A 21,232-nucleotide genomic window follows, 5' to 3' on the forward strand; every position below is an offset into this window, starting at 1 on the left:
TCAATATTTATTTACAGCCTGGAACAGCCTAGAGATAGGTTCTGACCCTGCGATCCAGTGGACTCGGGCGCAGCTGAAGAGGGGAGGTGGAGGAGACCTTAAAAGCACCTTTCCCCCTCGGCTGATCCAGGGCTTGCTGGCAGCTCTCCCAGCCCCCCCCCGCCGCGTAAGGCAGTGCGCTCTGTCCTCACCCTGTGTTGTGCCTTCGCCACCAGTAAGAAACATCAGCAAAGATGCTGCAGAGCAAAGCTCTTCCCTGGTGCAATTCCAACAGTCGATCCCACTTTTGTAAACGAGTAACCAGGGCTCGGAATAGAATCTGGCAGGGCCGGGGGAACGTACAGTGATAAAAGCGCAAGAATCAAGAGCCCGTGTTTACCTGCTCGATGGCACTCTTCAGTTTGTTCATGTGACTCTCGAAAAGAGGGAAGTGCGAGAAGAAGAACTCATTAAATTTGTTGTTTTCGTCTTCATCTCTCGAGAGTGAAAAAATAACGCCAATTGCTATCTTTTTCTTCCTAACAATTCCTGGGCTAGGACCAGAGCTGTCATCTGACAAGTTAAAGCTTTCATCCATGGACCTTGAAGCGTGAAAAAAATAGAAAGTTAATGTAATCCACTGCTTAAAGTCGTACCTTGGTCTCCCTGTGTGATTCAAGTCCTGAACATTTAACTTCAATAAACACCTTTCATTTGCACGTGTAGTCAAATCATCACCTTTGATAACACCCACTTCCCAATTGTTTTTACAAGCAACCATTAATTGATCCCGCAATCACAAAAGCTGGGACCAGATTCAAAGTGTTTGTGGGATCAGAATACGGTATTCTTGTTCTCTCCCATCTCTGCCAAGAATCTGTGTTTTGAGTAGGATTTTAGGGCTTCTTACCCTCAAAAATACAGCCTACAGGTTTACATTTTGCTGAAGGCTTTTCTACTTAGTGCCAAACAATGAATGCCATGAAGAAAACAGATACTAAAAAAGATCAGGCGTGGAAGTGCAGCCTGACTTACACCTCTGTGAACACCCCCACCCAAAGCAACAGCAAGAGCAGATGTACATATGCAAGAGCAGAATCAAGCTGACAACGGTGGAAAATTTATGGGCAGCAACCCGCGTTTTCACTCCCAGCTCACCATCGAGGGAAGACCCCGTTCTCCAAGCTGGTAGTCTGACTGCGACGCCAACGCCGCTGGTAACTGCTAGCACAGCTTTTGTTAAACGAGGAGCCCGGAGATGGAAACGGAGTGATGAGCAGACTGCTAAGAGATGCTGCAATAATAAGAGGAATAAATAAAAATCTCTTCAGAAAAAAGAGCATTGGGAAAGTAACACCAGCAACTAAACGAAGCCCCTCAACATAAACTGGAGCTGCTTCTCGAGTGCCTTCTCTTTTGCTTATCTGTGTTTCTTATCTAAAAATAACAAGTTTATAACAACATTAACAAGACCTACAAGCACTGCAAGGGTGGGACAGTCCTGCAGCTTTACATAACAGGCAACGTACAGGCTGCACCTTGCTCGACAGCCCTGAGTATCGGGAAATAAATTCTTTGTGGAAAGGGGTTACACTAATCACATCCTTCAACAGCCTTTCCAGTCCTAACCTGAAGTGCCCAATATCCTGAATTTGCGGGGAGGAGAGAGGTGCTGTGGAGGTGAATCCACGTTTTAACATTACCGTCCTCCTCAGTTCGGAAAGGAGGTGACCACGAGCATGGTTCAGCAACGCTGCCGACTCAATCGGATATCTAACTGGGCTTGCTCATCTGCAGCACGCTTTGAGAAACTGCACTGCTGTTCCGGCTCCCTCTGCGGGATTCCCCACGCAGCCCCCTGGATGCCTACCCCACTCCCACGTACATGCATAGGGACGCATTAATGCTTACATACAATGAACCAGAACAATCGCACTTCAGCGCAGAAAAAGCTATTTGAGGATGCCCAGACATCTCACTGACAAACACCACTGAGAAATTTGGGGGTCGATAGGGTTAACACGTGGAACTGCCATTACCAGATCTTGCTATACCGCTGTCTCTGTCCTCATTCTGCTCCCTCCCAGGCATATCCATAGGGTTGCTGTGAACTGTAAAACAAGGAATACCAATTAGCAGGGGAATATACAGTTCCTTTCTTGTTTGCAGATCTCCATGTAATTAATGAAACAAAAACATGCTCATTAATTCAGATCAACAGCACTGCACAAGGCCATCACCAAGAAAGGCTGCTTAGCTGAACAAGCCAAAACACTCCTCTGAAAAGCCTGGATGTATTTTTCTCCAGCCCATACACCTATTTGAGCACGAACTGAAGCTGGTACACGTTGTTTCTTTACGCAGATATTTTTCAGTGAAATTTTAATGTACCGAAAGGATGTTGGTCACATTCTTAGTACTCGGTGTACAGACAAAAAACCCACCAAAAAGCAATACAAACACGCCTTCATTCATACACCAGCTTTCTTGGGTATTACAGATATTATTTCAAAAGGATTTTACAATGCTGCCTTGAAGACAATAAATACTTTTAAACTGTGAGCAGTACATTGGTTGTTCAACTAAGCTGTCCAGATTCACAGTCTGCATATACACAAGATCAAAAGTGTCTCAGGCTCAATAGTCTTTAGGTGTGATATATTTTACAAGTGTGTGTGTGAAATAAAAGCTACTCAGCCATGGAAATAAGACCCAGCCACTAAAAGCAAGAAATGTCCATTCTAAATGAACCTAGGTTGGCTTCCGTTTTTACAGTTTGGTTGAAACAAGTCCAGATCACTACGTGAAATATTATTTCCAAAAATACGAAATCCACCATTAGATATATTTGTTTCCAAAACAACACAACCAATCCACCCCAACGAGGACTATTAAAATGCCTGCGGTCCTCTGGGGATTTAAAGCAGCTATCCAAAAAGGCAAGGGAGCAGAGACCACTGTCCGTTTTGAATTTGAAACCAACAAAAATCTTATTTCCAGGGCTAAACTACAAATCCACACGGGTTTGTCACACAGCTAGACTAGCCACACCGCACAGCACACAGCACACTGCAAACCTGCAAAGAAAGAGGCGCTCCGGATCAGGCGGAGCGGACCTTGCTCTGAGAATGCCCGCCTAGGGCTGCAAAGCTGTGAAAGACCTACATGGCAAAACGTAAAATACACATGAAAGAATGAGGTTAGTAAAGCAGAACAGTCTGCAGGGAGGGGGCCAGGGCAGGGAGAAGATACAAGCCAAAATAAATGCAGACTTAACGTATGCAGGAGAACAGCTCTTAGGCTTAACAAGAACGTTGATTCAAGGATACGGCTTACAGTGAGACTATATAGCATTTATAAAATTAAAATAATAGACCCAGCTTTACACTGTCTCCCATACAAGGATGGGGTTTCTCTCCAAGGGCTTTTTTTTTTTTTTTCCCCCCAAGCTGAAAAATGATTAATTTATGCAGGCTCAAAGCCTAACTCAATCACAAACAGGAGATTCATGGTGGAATACAATGTGTGTTTTAACATCCGCAGTGGTGGGGTGGCTGAGGAACGCCGTTTGCTGGAGACGACAGGGAGGAAGGGGGAGAAGGCAGGCAGAAATTCATCTTAGCAGAACCAATAGGAAATTATAGGCTAAACAGTCAGCACATCAGTTTAGTGAAACAATCATATAGAACGTCAGTGTTAGCAGTCTCAGCAGTTCATTTAAAAAGTAATACTGGGTTGTAGACATACCAGGGAAAAGAGGATATTTACTGTACAGGGAGCCAGGAAAAACGCATGGGTATTTTTAATGAGTTAATTGCCAGTCCCTCTCCTCAGTTTGAAGCTACTGCTCACTCAAAGGTTTCTGATTATACAAAACATGAGGGCTGCACCTCCACAAAGCCCCCCTTCTATTCTCTTCGGTCTTCACTCACTAAAGGACAGGCCATGACTGGTCCTGCCTTTTTATTTTTGTTTAAACCAGCGTATCTAAAAAAAGCAGCTTGTAAATAGTTCCCAACCAAAACACATAGACCCTTCTCCTACCACAGAGCCAGTGAGTCAGGAGCAGCCTTTGCTGTTGCAGTTGTTGGAAACGCTGCAGTTACAGATTAACTTCTCCGCCTCCCCTCCCCGCGGCTCCCCCCGCGCTGCGAGGGGAACCCTACCCCAACACGGCCGAACCGGCCGAGAACTCGCGCAGCTCAGCGGCAAAAAAAAGCTTCAGCCGTCTCGTCCAGCAGCAATCCCGGTGCTTCCCGGCGCATGCCCTGGCGCCGAGGTGCCGACACCTCCCCGCCAGCTCTCAGGGCTGTCACCTTTTCTGCCCGCTGGGGAGAAGTCACCCTCACGACAGAGCCGGACCCAGATGAACACGTGGCGCTGGCTACGCCTCAATCACCCTGAGTCCGCACCGAATAGCTGCATTATCTGGATTTGAACTTGCAGTTTAAATCACACCGGTGATACAGGCAACTTTTGCCCAGCGCAAAGCACAGCAAAACCCTGAAAGCTGATGAAGTGACTTCCTCTCTCTTAGATCCAGCACCTCATTCATTCGTGCACTGTCAAAAATGGCAACTGAAGTCTGAAAGGAATGCTGAATATCAAGAAAAATGCATCTTTTTAACTCTCCTGACTTAGTGAATTCAGGAAACATTTAATAGACAATAGGTTCTTCCAGTTTTAATTGGCTTCCCTGATAAATGGACTATAGAGAATGACTTTAATGAGGTATACAGCTTTTGAGCCTGAAAAGCATTTAAGTCCATGCTTAGGTGTAGTTTTATCAAAGTCAGCGTGAAGGGGAGAAGTAAACAGACCCAACAAGAACTAGGACCATGTCAAAGCCAGAAACCCAGTTAGAGTAACAAAGTCATCAATTCACCTCTTGCTTCCGACCCCAGAAAAGCGTATTTGACATACAGCAACGTGCTGGAAAGCAAACGTAAAAAGCTGCCCCTTATTCCACCTGCTACAACAGATATTTGCTTGGAAGGTCAACAACCTAAAGCAAGGGAAAGGCAGGACGTGCTGAAGAGCTCATCAGGCAACCAAGGACAACCAAGCACTGAAGTACAGTATTTTTACTACCAAGCCCTACTGTCCCCAGGAAAAGCCAAACCTCACCAACATTAATTTACTGTTACATCTTTAACTTTTTTTTTTTTCTTCCTTAATTTGATTCTTTTCAGAAGACTTTCATAATTCAAGAATCTATGTTTATTCAAAGACATCAGGAAATAAAATCTGTTTGTAATTACCTATATTCCCAAGAAGTCCATTCATAATTGTACTGTGGTCAGGCTTTAACGTATTGCTGTCTTGATTAATGAACTCAAGACTGTCCTGCAACCTACAACAAAGAACACAAAACATACAATAAAAACAGTGATTTGCATTTCAGTAGAATATAGTGTTACTTCACTACAGCCCTAATGGAACGGACAAGACAAGAACGCAGGCTTCCACCACAAAAAGCCTTCAGAGCCTAAACCACATTCTCAGGTGGCTCAATTCATACACAGAAAACTAAACACTGACCCCTCTGAAGCCAGATGGTTTTGTAACACCTTTTTCTTCATCTTGGACTGAATTCCCCAGCCCCAGAGTTCCGCCCTCATCCTCCTTTGGTGGCTGCAGGTACTTTTGCACCTTACAGTATCAAGCTTCACCTCACCAGCATTAAAGGAAGGGTTCATTCATTCACTTAAAGTGAATTAAGGTGAAGACAACCGCCAGGGAAAGGTGAGGACACCAGTGACAGGATGTAACAGGTTGGGGAACAAGACGTTATTTTTCTAGAGAAAGAACCCGGAGGATCCAAAAAAAAAAAAAAAAAAGCCTTCCGTGTTCTTACATTCATCTGCTTATGGGCAACAGATAAAATCTGTAATGGACTCACGTATTCAGGCTTCCGTAGATGCTGCTTCCAGTGCGAGCCGTGAAGACCTTGCTGAGCATGAGCTGAGGAGGTGAGCTAGAGGACAAAACAGAAGACGTCAGTCAGAAACACGGTGCCAAGGCAGGCTTTGCTTTCCATTTCACAACCCTCCAATTTTATAGACCCAAACACAACATAACAGCCTTTTGTGTCAAAGGTGACATCCGAATAACCTTAAAGCAAACCCAGAAATGCCTTTTACTCCGCACTCATGCCTTTCAGTTCATTCCATATCAGGACTAAGGAGTAAGTCCTCTGAAAAGACCAGCAGCAAAAAAAATTAATCTTACCGGATCTGGTGAATTTTCAACGTGGAGCCCTTGTAGCTCATGGCCACAGAGCCAAACATCATCTCTCCAAGCATGTTAGCATCTGAGGAGCACCGAGAACCCTGCAAAAAAAACCCAAACCCAAACCAAACACATTTGGTTTTAAGCATTTTAGACGTACACTTCTATGAAGGCAACAACAGCTTACGGAAAATGCTCTTTATTTAAAAGATAAACACGCAAAATAAATCTTGCTGTAACCCTGTTGGACGTGCTGAGTTGAACAGTTCAATGAAGATAACGCTAGCACAGAAAGTGATCTTCACATGGGCTGCGAGCTAAACCACTAAAATCACCCAACAAACCGAACCCATCGACAGGGGGTGAGAGGAAGCGGATTCAAACTGCGCCGAGCCAGGGGACTAAGAAGTTTTAAGAGCGTGATAACACACTTCACTGAGTAAGAACCACTAAGCCGACACCTCGTGTCTGCCTGACAAGGAGAATCACAAGTTCACTGAAGATCTTGCGCAGACTGGGCACTGGAGCCAAGCTGGACCAGTGCTTTCTTACAAAAAGCGATTCATAACTGATCCGTTGATGGTGTTTTATCCTTGATGCACCTCTCCCCAGTGCTCCTGTGGCGGTACCAGCAAAGAGCTGGAGCATCACGATGCCAGGCTTAAGCTGTGCAACCCCTGCTCCTTGGCTGGTGAGAGCTCGCTGTAAGGCACACTGGCTAAACCCGAAGGAGGAACGTTGCCGTGCCACATCACAGGCGAGTTCAAATACTGCAAACAAACACCTAAAATTAAAAAGCTACTCGAGGCAACCAACTGGAGATGACTACTCAGCTGAGAGTCACCTTATTTGTATATTTTCAATGACTGAGATTCCTGTCCCTTTACCCAGGGCTGTTTCACCTCCAGGCTGGCAGAGCATTAGTGCTGGCTCTCCATTTGTGCCTTGCCCTGAATAGGTTAAAGTATCGTGATCACTCGCTCACAGGGCTCAGGCAGTTCACAGGTGAGGTACTTGGGTACTGTGCAAGAGAGCAACACATTCCCTTTGAGGTGCATGATAACCAATAACACTTCCTTAGAGCAATCCTTCCAAAAGGTCCCTAAAACCAGTCACAGAAATAACCTTGTGTTTGGAAAATGCTAAATGCCGTATATCTCCATAACCAAGCTCTGAACAACCAGGATCCTCACCAGGCTCGGAATATATCTAAATATTTTCCCCACCATCAGCCAGTGAGCTCAGAGCACAACCAAGGACAGGGTGTCCACACCACGGACTCCTTACAGCAGTAAGGAGTGACAGGAAAATGACCACTCGACGTTCTGCTCACGCTAGCCTGCAGAGCAAGGGCAGGAACAAGGAAATGCTAATCAGCGAAAAGGCAACACACTTGTAACACTCTTCAATTTTTAGCTCTTCTCAAGCACTCTCAATTAAGATGATGGTACTTTAACAGGCATACTATTAACCTCGGAAATCTGCTATCAGCGCAAGAAAGACAGGGGATGACTAAAAGAAGCAACCACAGTTACAAAAATGAGGATACAACTGCAAGGTTTGCTAGCGTTCCCATGACAGGGCAAAATCTGACCATCAGCTGGGTCTCAGAGCCATTTCCACCTTCACCTCCCAGGATACCACATTGCCTAGGTGCACTGTAGGCAGTACTGGAAAAACTAGACTTGAAAATCAGTCAGTATGACCCAGCAGCTCCAAGGAAATATAAGCATAGAAGTTAATGGCTCTAGGAAATGATAGGTCTGCCAGCATCCTGAAATCTTGAAGTAAGAACACTGCAAATTACTACAGCCAAATGTGACGATTGTTATTTTTAACCCCATTGCAGATCTCCAGTTGAAGGACTCATTCTGAACAAATGTCAAGCCCTGGATGGTTGGCTTGGGTTTCAACTTTCTGCAGTTGTGAAAAACCTAATCCTAAAGCTGAGGAAAACTCCTTTAAGATAAAGCATTGCTTTTCTTTGTCAAGCAAGCAAATTAAAGAAAGCCAGTGACAATCAGCTGCTTTCAAATTTAATTACAGGGGTTTCCCTTTTCCCTGAAAGACAGAGACAAGCAATGCTGAAGGCAAAGAGCGTGATAAGATGCACCCATGGCCTGTTTCAGTCTGGCATTTCATCTACGCTTAATAACAATAATCTTACCATGCATAACACAAGATGCACATATTTAATGTATTTAATATGGGAACACTGCCACAGTTCAACTCTTTGGGCCTCTAATGTTGCAAAATAAAAGTCACTCAAGACCAAAGTAGAGCGCAATCAACTGAGGAAAGGGGTTAAATATTAAAAACTCAAACAAAAAATAGCCAAGGAGCATCTGGCAAAAAGGGCACCACCTCCGGCACCGACAGCCTGGACACAAACCAACTCCCTAGGTCGTATTTACAAGCTCACATAAAAACTGATCATAAAATACCCACAAGTGTTTGTTACTTCACATTAGCATATTAGAGGTAGTAAAATCTGCATAATTTGGAAATTACATTTCTGAATATATGCACAGCATTTAATATTCCACTCACTGTACATACTGTCCTATCAATAAGTACATACATCTGTAAATTAAAAATGCGTTGCAGAAATAAACGTCAAATGTCGTGATCAACAAATCAGAGAGATTTTTCAACCCTGACTACACTGACAAGCAGGCACAGAGGTACCACTGGTGTCATAATGTGCAAATAACTGTGGGAAAGCTCAGAACCATATTCAGCTTCATCTTAATGAATTCTAATCACATTTGTGAGGGATCTGGATAGGACATAATTAAAAATATGAAAGCCGGGAACAAACCCCTGTATTTCACCTGGTGATTGAAGTTGCTCAAATATAGTCAACGTGCATTTAAACAATGAAACATAAAGAACTGTTTTAGAAGTCCTGTAGCATTGTATTATTTGGACTTCCATTTCATAGCTTCAAAAAACCAAACGAAAGAGCTTATAAATCCTGCAAATACACTAAGTAACTTCTGAAGTTACCAGATACAGCAGTCAGAAGTTCGGAAGTGCCAGCCTGACTGACGTCTGGGCAAACTTACTCCGGCCCTTCTGCATATACAACACAAAGTTTTATTGTGCAGTAAAGAACTCTTGTATTTATGGCTCCCTGCTCACTTGCTGGAGAAGCCTGGAAGGAGCGCGGGGAACACAGCAGGCAGGTTACAAGGAAGATGCTGTGGAAGAGCAACTGAAGGCAAAGTTTCTTGCCCACCTTCTGTGCTGGTCACACAGCCACACATCATTTCAGTCCAAGTCAGTCAGATTTTGCCCAAGTGATATGTGTGAGGAAAATGGGGACTTAAAAGGGAAAACTTTCCACAGCTTTAAAATACACTGTCAGGCCAACCACTGAAATTAATTTCCTTTAATAACGTTGACCATTGTTTGCACCGAGCCTGCCCAGTAGGAGAGAGCATTTCTGGATAGTGGGGGGGGATCATTTTTCTTGGTCACACAATGCATGAAGGAGGTTATTTTGTGCTGGAAGGAAGCTGCTGACAGAAACATCTCCTCCTTTCATAACCGCAGCTAAACGCTCTTCCAGGAAGGGAGGAATGGAAAACAGATCTTCAGCCACCTTACTAAAGCTGTGGAAAAGAGTGTGAGGAGAAAGAGAAAACAAGAATACACAGCTCGCCAAATATAGCAGGAGCTAACGTGCCAGTGGGAAAGTCAGCACTGAAAGGTTCTTCATTTATATCTACGGTAGATTAAGACATCAGTAGTACTGTACTTCAGAACAGGCTGTGGAGATAGCAGCTTCCCTCAAACACACAATTACTTCATTACAAAGAGTGGAAGGGCTTAGTTCTATTTTAGGGTGGCTTAATATAAAACACTTGTGATCCATGGAAGGAGAGATGACAGAAATATATCCGTGTCAGATGACTCTAGCTACTCTCATGGCCAAAATCTCTTATGTAAAATGTAACTCAAGTGCACTGAATCCCTTGTTATAAAGCCCTTACGCAGACTATCCCTGTAGACAGCATGTTTCTCTGTTATTCCCCTGGCATTTAGCAATAAAGTAAAATAAACCACCTCATCTATACCAAGATAAGATAATTGTGCCAAGTCTGATCGTACCGAATGAGTGTTATCACCAGGGTCATAAGACAGAACAAATGCCCCGGAGAAATTGCTGCCATTCAAGACGCATCCCGAGAGAACCAGCTGGTTGGTTTCAGACTTGTTCAAACCCAAAGCTACAGAATTAAACATTACTGACTCAGAACCAAAGTTTGATTTTGACTGAAAACTGGTCTCCACCGCCATCCTCTAATTTCAAGCATTTTTAAACACTCAGTACTTCACCTGCCATTGGTATGTGACACGGGTTATGCAAAAATTTAAATAAATAAATAAATAAAAGGAAGAGTGACTCACCTGGTATTTTGGGCATTGTTCTTTTGGATCCGAGAACGAGGAGGATGAATTGATTGAACTATCCAAGGAAGAGGAGCTGTCTCCTCCGGGCTTCAGTTGGCAACACTTCCCAAAAACTCTCACCTGAGCATCGCTGCAGAGTTTCTGAAAGACAGACAAACATATGTGACACACCAAGACCCACGACCCGAAATCACTGTTTAGCATCATTGCACTTAGCTGTTTAGGTAAGATATTTAACAACTGAAATACTTATGCCCCAGGAAAACAGTTAACAGAATATTTATTAGCAGCCTGGCTGTGCGAAAGAAAGCTGAGCTTTAGCCAGGGGCTAACAGGTCACTCCAACTCCATTTTCCTAAGCAGCCATCCGTCTCTGAAGCTTTACAAGTAACTTTTTTAGACCCAGGATTAGGAGAAAGGAGAGTACCAAAGCATTTAAAGGAAGGATGGCAACAATAGTCTCCAGCTGTCCCCATCTTGCTCCCCTGTGCCCACTGAGGCAAAGGTGACCCAGCAGTGCGACAGGCACAGCCCTCCTGAGCGATGATACCAGGCAGATCACGACAAGGAGCAGCTCATGATGTACACGAAAACACACTGAATAGGAATAATCAAGCAAGAACAACACAGAATTCAGGAGAGATTCACGTTACAAGGATATGTGGAGAGAAAAGATACTATTTTTATAGATCTCTCCCTAGCTGTGTCTAAGTCCCCTGGTCTTTCAAAGAGTGGCACAGAGGTGACATTTCTCTCGTTTTCAGCACGAGGGAATTGCGAGGCTGAAAATGGACAAAGCTGAAAAACACAGTTAATCTTACAGAGAAGCCAGAGAAGTTTCACAAAACGATGCAGAAATGGTCCAAGGAGCGATTTCTCACAGCGATTCAGACCAAAAGCACAGCAAAAAAGGGAATCAGGAGGGCTCAGATGGAGCTGGAACTGATGTACAGGATGGGTAGGATCTGTGTCCGCTCTACACATGCGGTGTTATCTATCCCTGGCATGGGACATACTCCACAACTGTTTCGTTCAGCATTTAAAAACATCTGCCATTTCCCCCGTGAACCTCAGCATTCCAAGCAGAATCAGCATCTGAGTCAGTTAATGCCATTTACACCAGCATGAGACAACCCTCTTCACCTGAAGATCTCAACATATTTTTCACATACTCATTCCACTCCAACACACCCACGTAAGGTTGGCATTATTTACATTTCCTAGTGGGCAGCACTAGGAGACACAAATAGTCTACGCTGCTCAAAATTACACATCAACTCTGCCCGAAGACTTTGTTAATTAGCATTTCCTACACAGTCACCAAACCAGTAAGAGCAAGCTGGCAAACCCTACTGGAAGCAAGCTTCAGCAGACAGACAGAAATCCAGAAGTGCTGTTACATGGCACAGCTTCACCTCTGGACTCGCAAGTCCACACCGCAAGCTCCCCCTTCATTCAAAAACCTAACTATGTCTCAATCTTTAATAGCTACGAAACAAAGGAAAAGGCATAAAGAAAAGTGTGAAATACCCAAGGCACAGGGTGGGAACTTCATGACTCTGCTCAATAATCAGCACCAACTGTACAAGAAGATGACTGCTCTTACTGCTGTAGAGGGATTTTAATGAGGGACAACATGGGACTCCCATGCCTCTGTCCTAGGGCTGTGCATGTCACTCTTTTTTTGGCTAAATCTCACCCACAGTTAGGGACAGGTGACTTTTATTTGGCCCTAACTGTGGGTGAGATTTAGCAGAACAGCAGAAAATGTCAGGGATTATCGAGCTCCAAGCAGCAGCCTGCCCTGCTGCTCCCATTAGAGAGCTGCTGCTGCAGAAAGCCTTAAGGAAAAAATGTGCAGACAAATCAGTAATTCTGTGGCAGAGGGGAAGGAAGCGTTCACTAGCGCTGAGTCCTGTGCTTCTCTGTCACATACAGCCTCCCATAGTAGTGTCCTCTCATTACGACACCGCGGTGAGTACGTTGAATTCATGCAATATGTAGATTGGCTAATGGCTTGTATCTGCGGCTTGAGCACAGTACACAATGGCTGGAACATGTGAATGATCATCATATGACTTCAGTAGGAACTCGTGAACTAGAATTGCATTTTATCTCTGACACAAACAACAATGTCCTAGGCTAGGCAAGCATCATGTGATAAAACCACATAAAATCCACAGGGTTACAGAAGCTTTTGCAGGCAAACCACATTTCAGCTTGCCTTTTCCATCAGATGTTGAAAGTTCCTTCTCAAAAAGTTACAATTAGAACTAAGCTTCCTTGAGACTGTAAAGCCAGTAAATGCGTTTCTACAGGTGAAAAAAAAATTCTGTGCATTTAAAAAAATAGGCTAAGTTTGCAAATTACTCACTTTTAAATCATTTCTTCTTGTGATCACTGCATTTTTCTGCACAGCAGCTTTCCCCGGATCCACTGGGGAGTCTGGTATCTTGAAGTAATAGTTGCCTCATTTAAATAGCAAAGCAGGAAAATGGCCGTTTGGTCTTTGCAGTGGAGTTTAATGAACCAAGACTCCTGCAAGGAGTCTGTAAAGGAGGTCAGGATCTTTCAGACACCACTTTTCTGAACCCTGTGAATCCCTCCTAAAATGCACTGATGAATTCTGGTGTTTGCTCTTTTACAAACTTAGGATGTGCTCAAGAAGAACCTGTTGGACAACGAGATCAAGTACCTGCAATGCCCCTCTCCTCTGCAGTTTCTGACTCAAAACACCAATGATATTTTAGATGCCACAAATCTCAAGATACTATGCATCAAAGGAGTGGGATTGCTTGCATTCCAATATAGTATTCCAAAGATATTCAAGTCAGGTTTCCAACTATTCAAAGGTAACCTAATTATTTTAAAACTGCACAGGGGAAAAGTTTCAAAGCGGTGGATTTTCTTTCTGAATAGATGTAGTCGCAGCAACTCAGATCCCTGGGCAAAGTGCTGCTGGAGCCCTCCGAAACGCTCACATTTGCTGGAGAGCAGAACCTCTGCTGGAAGGATGCCGTGGGCAGCTGCCGCTCCTGGCTGCCACGCTGCTCTCCCCGCTGGGGTCACACTCTTTGTTCTTTCCCTGCCAGCTCGCTGCAGATACCGCCCAGCTCCAAAGACTTCCTGGCAGTCACAGTTCTTACATTCGAGGTCATCATTTGCTGAAAGTCTTGGAGACCTATCGGGTAGTACTGGAGATAACTTAGAGTAAAATGTCTTTACAGTACGACAGGGTACAAAGTAGTTTTATTCTACGGTTCAGCTTCTGGAATCTCTTTTCTCCTCCTCTATCAGCAAAGACCTTTAACTCTTTGCCACAAGGTCTATAAATTCCTCAGTAAGTGAAAAGAACATGCCCAGTGCTGTGCACAGGAAAGGACTTTCTGCTGGGCCAGTTTTGGTTTGGGGATACTAAGAAAGTTGAAAGGAGCCTGGTGTGTTGAACTAAATCCAGATTCTGTGTGTGTGTGTAAGGGCTGTGAGTGACAGAAGGGAAGAGAAACGTCATCATATGCTTTACTCTTTCCTACCTCTCAGCAACAGCAGGTGCTGAAATACCCCTGTGATGGTAGCGATAGAGAAATCTGTATTTCCAAGCAAAGTCGCCACTCTTCAAGAGTACCTCATTTCTAGAACAGGTTTTTCAGCAAAGCTGAAAAATTATTCCAAAATAGATAAATTAACTCTTTTGCTTTATTAATATGCATTGGTCTGAACGGGTAATTAAATGTAAGCATCCACCTAGGACATGAGAATAGCCTGACAGGCATTCATTCCTTCCCTTCAAGTGCTGCTGTAAAAATTCAGGTATCTTTCTTAAAATGCAGCTGTCAAGTGCTACATTCTCCCTTCATTTCCCAAGTTGACCGGTTCCTCTATTACTTAGAGGTCAGTCAAAGAAGTAAAGGCAACCCTAGCCTCCCCCGCTCCACTAGTATTCTTCCATTTCTGTTTAGAGAGAATAAGCAGAGCTAAGAAGGCAGGACTGGGTCCCTGTGCTTGCAGCTTCTTCTGGCTGCTCAGCCTGGCTCACTGGAAACCTGTCCACCGAGAGCCAGAGGGAGACCAGAGAGTCTCCATTTCACACAACTCACCTAAAAGCAAAAGGCTCACTATCCAATTACTAATCCCTCAAAGCAATTTGCTGTTCAACATTTATCCAGCGCTGAAGTATAATAGAACACGTGGCTAATCCTGGCTTGTTTAAAACAGCACGCCGTTTTTCTACTTTGGGATAAATATGACATTTGGAGTGAAAGAAATTGCCGCAGCAGGAGATCAAATATCATATGACCTTTCAGCTAAATTATCCCAAAGATAAAGACAACTAGGTTACATGACAAAAGGGAACTTCTCGCTCCTTAAATCCAAGTACACTGTTGCACCTCTAAATCTCAAATTCTGCGCCCCGGGCCACTCTATCTCTTCCGTTTCTTCAAAAACCCAAAACAAACCCTGCTTCTGAATATCCTCTTTCTGCCTCTGGGTCCTGCAAACCCTGCCCCTTTCTGATTCTTTGTCTTACCCCCTTTCCAGCCAAACCACCCAAGCTCTAGATCCCTGCTCAGTGCAGTGCACAGCTTGGCTCTTGTTTTCTTTCCTCCCTCCTCTTCCTCACGGCCCTGTGACACCCCTTCTCCTCCCTGGACTCCACATCTTCCTCTAGGCTGATCTTTAGACTTAGGAAATCTTTTTGCTTCTTCCACGCCCATCAGCACCTCTCTTCCCTCAAACCCCGAATGGTAACCACCGCCTTGTCGTAAGCCACCGGTGGACAACGTAAAAGGGAAAATGTGTGGTTAAACAAGAGGGCTAACCCCTGTCCCTGCTCCAAGGAAAGCCCTGACACAAGGTTCTCCTTCCCAGCTTCTTCTTTGGTTTACTCCCTACTTCTTCCTCATGGCCCCATTTCTGCAGCACCCTTATCCCAGCCGATGGCTGGCCCTTGAGGAAAACTCCTCGCACTCCAGCTGGCCTTTGCGCACTGATGTTTATGGCGACACAACCCCTGTGCCGCAGCGCGGCAGCGGCACGGTGAAACACCAGAGCCTTCGCGCAAGCTTAGCGCGAGTGCGGCGTCAAGGTTGAGAAGCCAAGCGCAGAGGGGTCAGGAAAGGCAGAGCCAAGGCTGAAAGCTCAGCACTGGCCGGGCCACCTGGCCTCTGCACCTTAAAAAGGAAAAGGAGCTGCTTGTCACGCTTGGTTTGAAATTCAAACCGGGCCCCGTATCACAGCTCTTGGAGGAGTGTACCTGCGTTCACACACGGCTCCTGGCTCGGAAACGCAGTACAACCCGACAGGGTGGATGCATGCGGGACCTCGCAGAGAGGTGAGCGGGGCTGGTGGTACACACGAGCGGAGGGGAGGTGCCCGAGGAAAAGGAGCAGACAAGCACAGAAATGAGTCTACTAGTGGAAATCAGTCATAGGTCGTTAACGCTATCACCTGCAAATCAAGTCATACAGTCTCATTAGAAACCAGACGCTTATTAGCATGAGGAACGAACTCTGAAGTAGCTCTCTAGAGGAGACAGTGGATCAAACCCACGAGCTTGCCCACAGAAGCACTTCGATACCCAAAAATCCAAGGGATGTGGCTGTTTGGGTGGGGACTGAGGCTGTAGTAAAGGCCTCAGGAACGTCTACTCCTCACGCCACCCGCCGTCCTGGTCTACTCGATATTCAAATGCCTGTCCCAATACATTTGCCCAGCGTCACAGGGCTGGAAAGGGCAGCCACTGTCTTCTGGGATACCCTGGCAGAACTCAGGCAGGGGAGTTACCCAATTTTCTGGTGCTGGTGAGGCAGCAGCCTTTTGGCTCTGCTTACAGAGCCCAGTTGATCAATAGCCCCCTAGAAAACCGGGGAAGAACCTCTCCTGCTCAGCACCAAAAAAGGTATAGGACTCACAAAGGGGATCTCTGCCTCCCCGCCTCGTGCCAAGCGCCCACAGCTGCCTAAGGCGGATCTCTCTGCCTGGCCTTGGTGGAAACGCCTGGCACAGCCTTTGGCCAACATTCCCGGTGCGGTGGCCGCCAGCCCTCCGAGTCACCAGACTGCTTCTCAGCTTTGCTGGCCAAGTTTAACTCTAGCAAGACCCAGGGAAAACATTACTTCTCCTGCGCAATTAAAATATTTTAATGGCCACACTGCAAACTTTCAGCTGCCTTCTGTCTGTCTGTGTGCAATACTCTCCCAAAATTCTTGTTTACATAACATTTGGCTTTACTGAAGACATGAAGAGGCTGATTTAATGTCCAATGAAAACACAAAATCCTTATTTGTGTTATAGTCACATTTCCCTCACGGATAATATGAACCTAGCAATGCTTTAATAATTAGAGCCCAGCTTGGCGTGAGCACAAACTCTGCAGTTTTCACTCATCAAAAAGTCAGAGCCTACTGTTTTACTTCTTGAAACATCTGGGCCTGGAAAAGTTTGCTCTGATGCTCCTTAAATGTTACAACCATAGCTTTCTTTAATAGAGTTCAAATGACTGAGCCATATTCAACCTTGGTCCACCACACACAACTCTTGACATATGTAGAGATTAGATACATAAAGCAAAGCAAAGCGTATCTCACCTTGCTGCAGGCATACTACTCTTAAATTTTAATTGCTTTCACATCCCGTAAGCAACAGAAAACGGGAACTGAAGAGCACAGCAACATAAAGCAAACTGAAACCCTCTTGGTTCTCCCCATTAGACTGATCAGACTTCAACCAGAACAGCCCGGCCACCGCCGGGCACTCTTGCAAACCTCCCCGCTAGCGTTATTTGCAAACCCAGAGGTATAAGTCACGTTAGGAAATGGGGGGGGAGAAGAGCTGCAGAAAGCGTTGGCCTCCGTGGGGTGGTGAACAGATACCCTTTCAGAAGGGAGAGCGCCCAGCCCACACACGTCTTGCTGCAAAAGGGCAAAAGTGCCTTGGAATGTGCTTAGAGCCAAGATCTGGCTTTGTATAGGCCGGGTGTGTCTTTGTTAATGAAAATCATGATAAAGAGCAAGAAAAATAAACAAGGCAATTCCTTGAAAATGGCCAGGACGCACTGCTAACTGTGCAAGCCTGTACTGAGCTCACAGCAAGCCAAGCTGAGGACTAGCCTGCACGTTTTTACCTGCACAAGGTTTCTGCTATTGCAAAGTTTTGTTGTACGAGGAAAGTTTTGCCTGACATGACGTTATCTGAGTGTTGTAGAAGGCAGGTATCATGGCCAGCAAATGTTTCAATTTATATTCTCTTTCAAATAACACCACAAAAAAAGAAGAAATGTATGAAGTCACTAGAAATGACTACTGGGAACAGTCTTCCTCCACCAGTCTCACATACACCATCTCACAGAGATGGTGAATACAGCTATTTCCCTCCCCCTTAGCAAAGAAAAATAAATGAGAGATTAATATGGACTCGTATGAGCTTCATTATCAGCCATTTATTCTATTGCTGTGGAGCTGTCACAGTCAACGACCTTTCTGAAACAAACCAAAACAGTGGACTTTGCAAGTGCACTGTGCAAGTACAGATCTATCTTAAAGAGGTTTCAGGCTTTCAATAAATCGATTGAAATATGGCAAGAGGATTTATGCGGTACAACGTCTTTTTCATTAATGAAGTAATACTTTATAATTAATGAAGTAATAGTAATAAGCATAGCCAGCAATTCGCACCAATAAACCACTTCTAAAGATCTCTTGCCTATAAAAACCTCTTTTCCTGGCAAGAACACCTAAAAGAACAGGAACTTATAAATTATAAAGCCATTCTAACAAGTTGAAATTAAAAAGAAAGACACAGTCTGTTCCACATTTGTGAAACTTGCTTTACTTCACAAATTCTCAAAAAACCCTAGGAAATTGGGATCTTGATCCACGGCTATAAAAGCACTGGAGAAAGCCTGGAAGTTAGTGCCTGAGGAGGCACAAACTGACTCCCTGAGGTTCAGATATGTGGACAGAGGAAGCACTCAGGACCAGGACGAGGAGCATCAGGCTGGCAGCACCCAGCAACAGGCCGGAAGAGTTTACAAAGCTGGATGGATGAAGAACCTTCTGGCCGTACTTCAAGGCCCAACAGGAAAACCAGGGCTTGGGGGTAGGATGTTACTTTGTGTACTCTTGCTTACAGAACTTAGTAGGTCCTACGGGTAAAAGCAACTGGGATCATAAATTTGAGTTCACACGGTGCCTTCCGCTTGCAGAGCTTAAAATGGTTTGCAAATGTTTTTAGAGATGGTGAGAAGGAAGTTCAAAGCAGCGAAATAAGTTGTCCAGCCTCACGCAACCACTCACAATAGCACTGTGGCCAGAAATTAATCTGCCCTTAGAAGAAGTATCCTCACCTGACTGCATCCAGTACAGTTTCAATTAATAGATGACCATGCAGATCATGCCAAAAGGAAAAACAGAGGAAAACTTTTCAAGTAACGTTGTGTGAAAAAACTCTCAGCAAAGCACAGAAATGACTGGCAAAAGCTACTCGAACAGGACACAAGAGGACACAGGACTGGGAAGACCGTCTGATTAAGAACACAGACCCCCCCCATGGCATTAAAGCACATCCGTAAGCATCAATTTATCTCCTGCCTCAGCCCCCACCATTGCCTGCTGCAGCCCCAGGAAGGAATCCCTCTCTCTGAACGAGCGGCAACTAGAGGAGCCCAGGAATAAAGAGATCACTACAGTATTTAAAGCTGTTAAGAGTGAAATCACTGAAGCCTGAATAATTTGCAACTTAACAGGCATTTAAATATAGCCTTGTATATAACTGACGTTTAAATGTTAATGTGAATAAACCAGAACACTTGTGATTTATCAATCTCGCCATTTTAAAAAATACAGACTATGTAAATAGTAAGATACTCACCGACACCGAAACATCCTCTATTTTTCTTTTAGCACTGGAGTCAAATAAGACATTCCGTCCTCTTCTTTCGCAGTCCTGATACACAATCAGTCGGATCTGACTTGGGTCAAACTCCGGCAAAGGCCAGCTTTAATTAAAAAATAAAAGAGGAGAAGGATCAATTGCCACAACTCTTTATTACACTGTTCTTTCTACATTATCTGTATATACAACTTTATTAAACCATAAAGCCGAGCAAACGCAATGCCATTTCATCAAACCCTTTGATCCCGTAGCCAGAACCATGCCTTTTGGTTTTTTCTTTCCCCTACACTTGCTAGATTGCACTGTCATAAACAGCACCAATCTACTAGAACCATACACAGCGATGTGCGCAGCATTACTAGCTCTCGTGCTCTGTTTTGTGATATTCAATGTTTTCTTCAAGTTCCAGCTTTTTGAAATCAAAAATCACAGAACTCAGCTTTCGCGAGAGAAAAAAAGAAGAGAGTCCCTCATCATGGCAAGCACTGGCTTGAAAGTGTTCACCATTGATGAGAGGGAAAAAATAAAAATATATTCACACTGGCCTCTCCCTTAAGTAACAAATTTCTTCATTTGTAGCCATGGGTTTTCAGCCTCACAGGCTGGCAAAGCGCTGAACTCCACAGCTGAAAAAAAAAAAGCAAAGTACCTTCCCTACCCTCCTTCAGGCTTCACAAACACCGTGGTAACACCCGTGTACAGAACCAACTGCAGTATTAGAAATGACAACACTGATACTAACATACACGCTTTGATGCTGGAGAACAGAGCGCCACACGCAGCTCGGTCCTGACTATATACTCAGGTCCTTGTTACATTCAGACTCAGAAATAATCTTCACTTAAGCCACTGTGACTCAAGGCCACGCTGATGCAAGGGTCAGCAAAACAGACACAGCAGTCCTCTTCCAACACCCCTGTTCCCAAACTCGTCTTGAAGTCAGTAAAGAGGAAAGGAGCTTTCCTGAGCCTCCGCCTTCCCTAGCGCCACTGACTTCAGAGAAGCTCTGCAAAGGGAGAATTTGCAGGGCTCAGGCTTGAATACCATTGCATAATCTGGCCTTTAAGGGTGCTTGGTATTAAGGGCATCTTAACTTTCCATTTTAAAAAGCCAGCCATCGCTTGGAAGCCCAGCAAGCATTGTTGCCCACGGGCCTGGGAATCCATTTTCACTGATACGTTCTCCGTTCTTGAAAGATAGGAAACAAGACACCTGCTCTATCCACGAAACCAACAGGAATCATCTTTCAGGTAGTTACGAGCCATTTCCTAGATCAAGTGAAATTCTATCTTCCTTATCCTTGGCTTTTAGGCAAGCAGCGTTAGCAAGAAACCCCAAGAAGTGAGAAACGAGGCCCTGGAACTTTCCAGCCATTACTGAAGGATACAGGCTCCCAGTTTACAAGAAGGAGCTGTACGTTTACTTCAGCAAAAAGACATCCATAAGTGATAACATGGATTAAAGTAAACCTGGCATGCTAGACTCAAGACTATGGTAAATTTTCCTCTCCTCTGTCCCTCTAACTCACCAACCAAAAGGTTTCCTTCTCTGCGCCCGTGCTTTTTGCGATCAGTACGCTAATGACGATTTGTAACCCAACAACTTCTGTAATCGGAGACAGCAAAGGATCAATTTGATCACCAAAGCCATGGTGGCCCATCAGAAGTTTTTAAGACTGTCCAACATAGAGTCATAGGCTTTACAACTTGTG

The 21,232-nt window shown here is 44.6% G+C and overlaps 1 protein-coding gene across 1 annotated transcript in view; it reads right to left on the bottom strand.

The window, feature by feature from the left end:
- FNIP1 (folliculin interacting protein 1) overlaps positions 1-21,232 on the bottom strand; it is a 66,548-nt gene that overhangs the window by 16,442 nt on the left and 28,874 nt on the right. The window contains exons 2-10 of the mRNA XM_086471282.1: positions 19,498-19,624; positions 10,627-10,770; positions 6,211-6,311; positions 5,882-5,956; positions 5,241-5,332; positions 3,057-3,140; positions 2,019-2,090; positions 1,138-1,273; positions 380-581 (exon numbers count right to left, since the gene is read on the bottom strand). Of these exons, the coding sequence (XP_086327408.1) occupies positions 380-581; positions 1,138-1,273; positions 2,019-2,090; positions 3,057-3,140; positions 5,241-5,332; positions 5,882-5,956; positions 6,211-6,311; positions 10,627-10,770; positions 19,498-19,624 (1,033 nt within the window). The remainder of the gene's footprint in view (positions 1-379; positions 582-1,137; positions 1,274-2,018; positions 2,091-3,056; positions 3,141-5,240; positions 5,333-5,881; positions 5,957-6,210; positions 6,312-10,626; positions 10,771-19,497; positions 19,625-21,232) is intronic.

This window comes from Leptosomus discolor, chromosome 10 (assembly GCF_034619465.1).
Source record: "Leptosomus discolor isolate bLepDis1 chromosome 10, bLepDis1.hap2, whole genome shotgun sequence".
Classification (NCBI taxonomy): domain Eukaryota; kingdom Metazoa; phylum Chordata; class Aves; order Leptosomiformes; family Leptosomidae; genus Leptosomus; species Leptosomus discolor.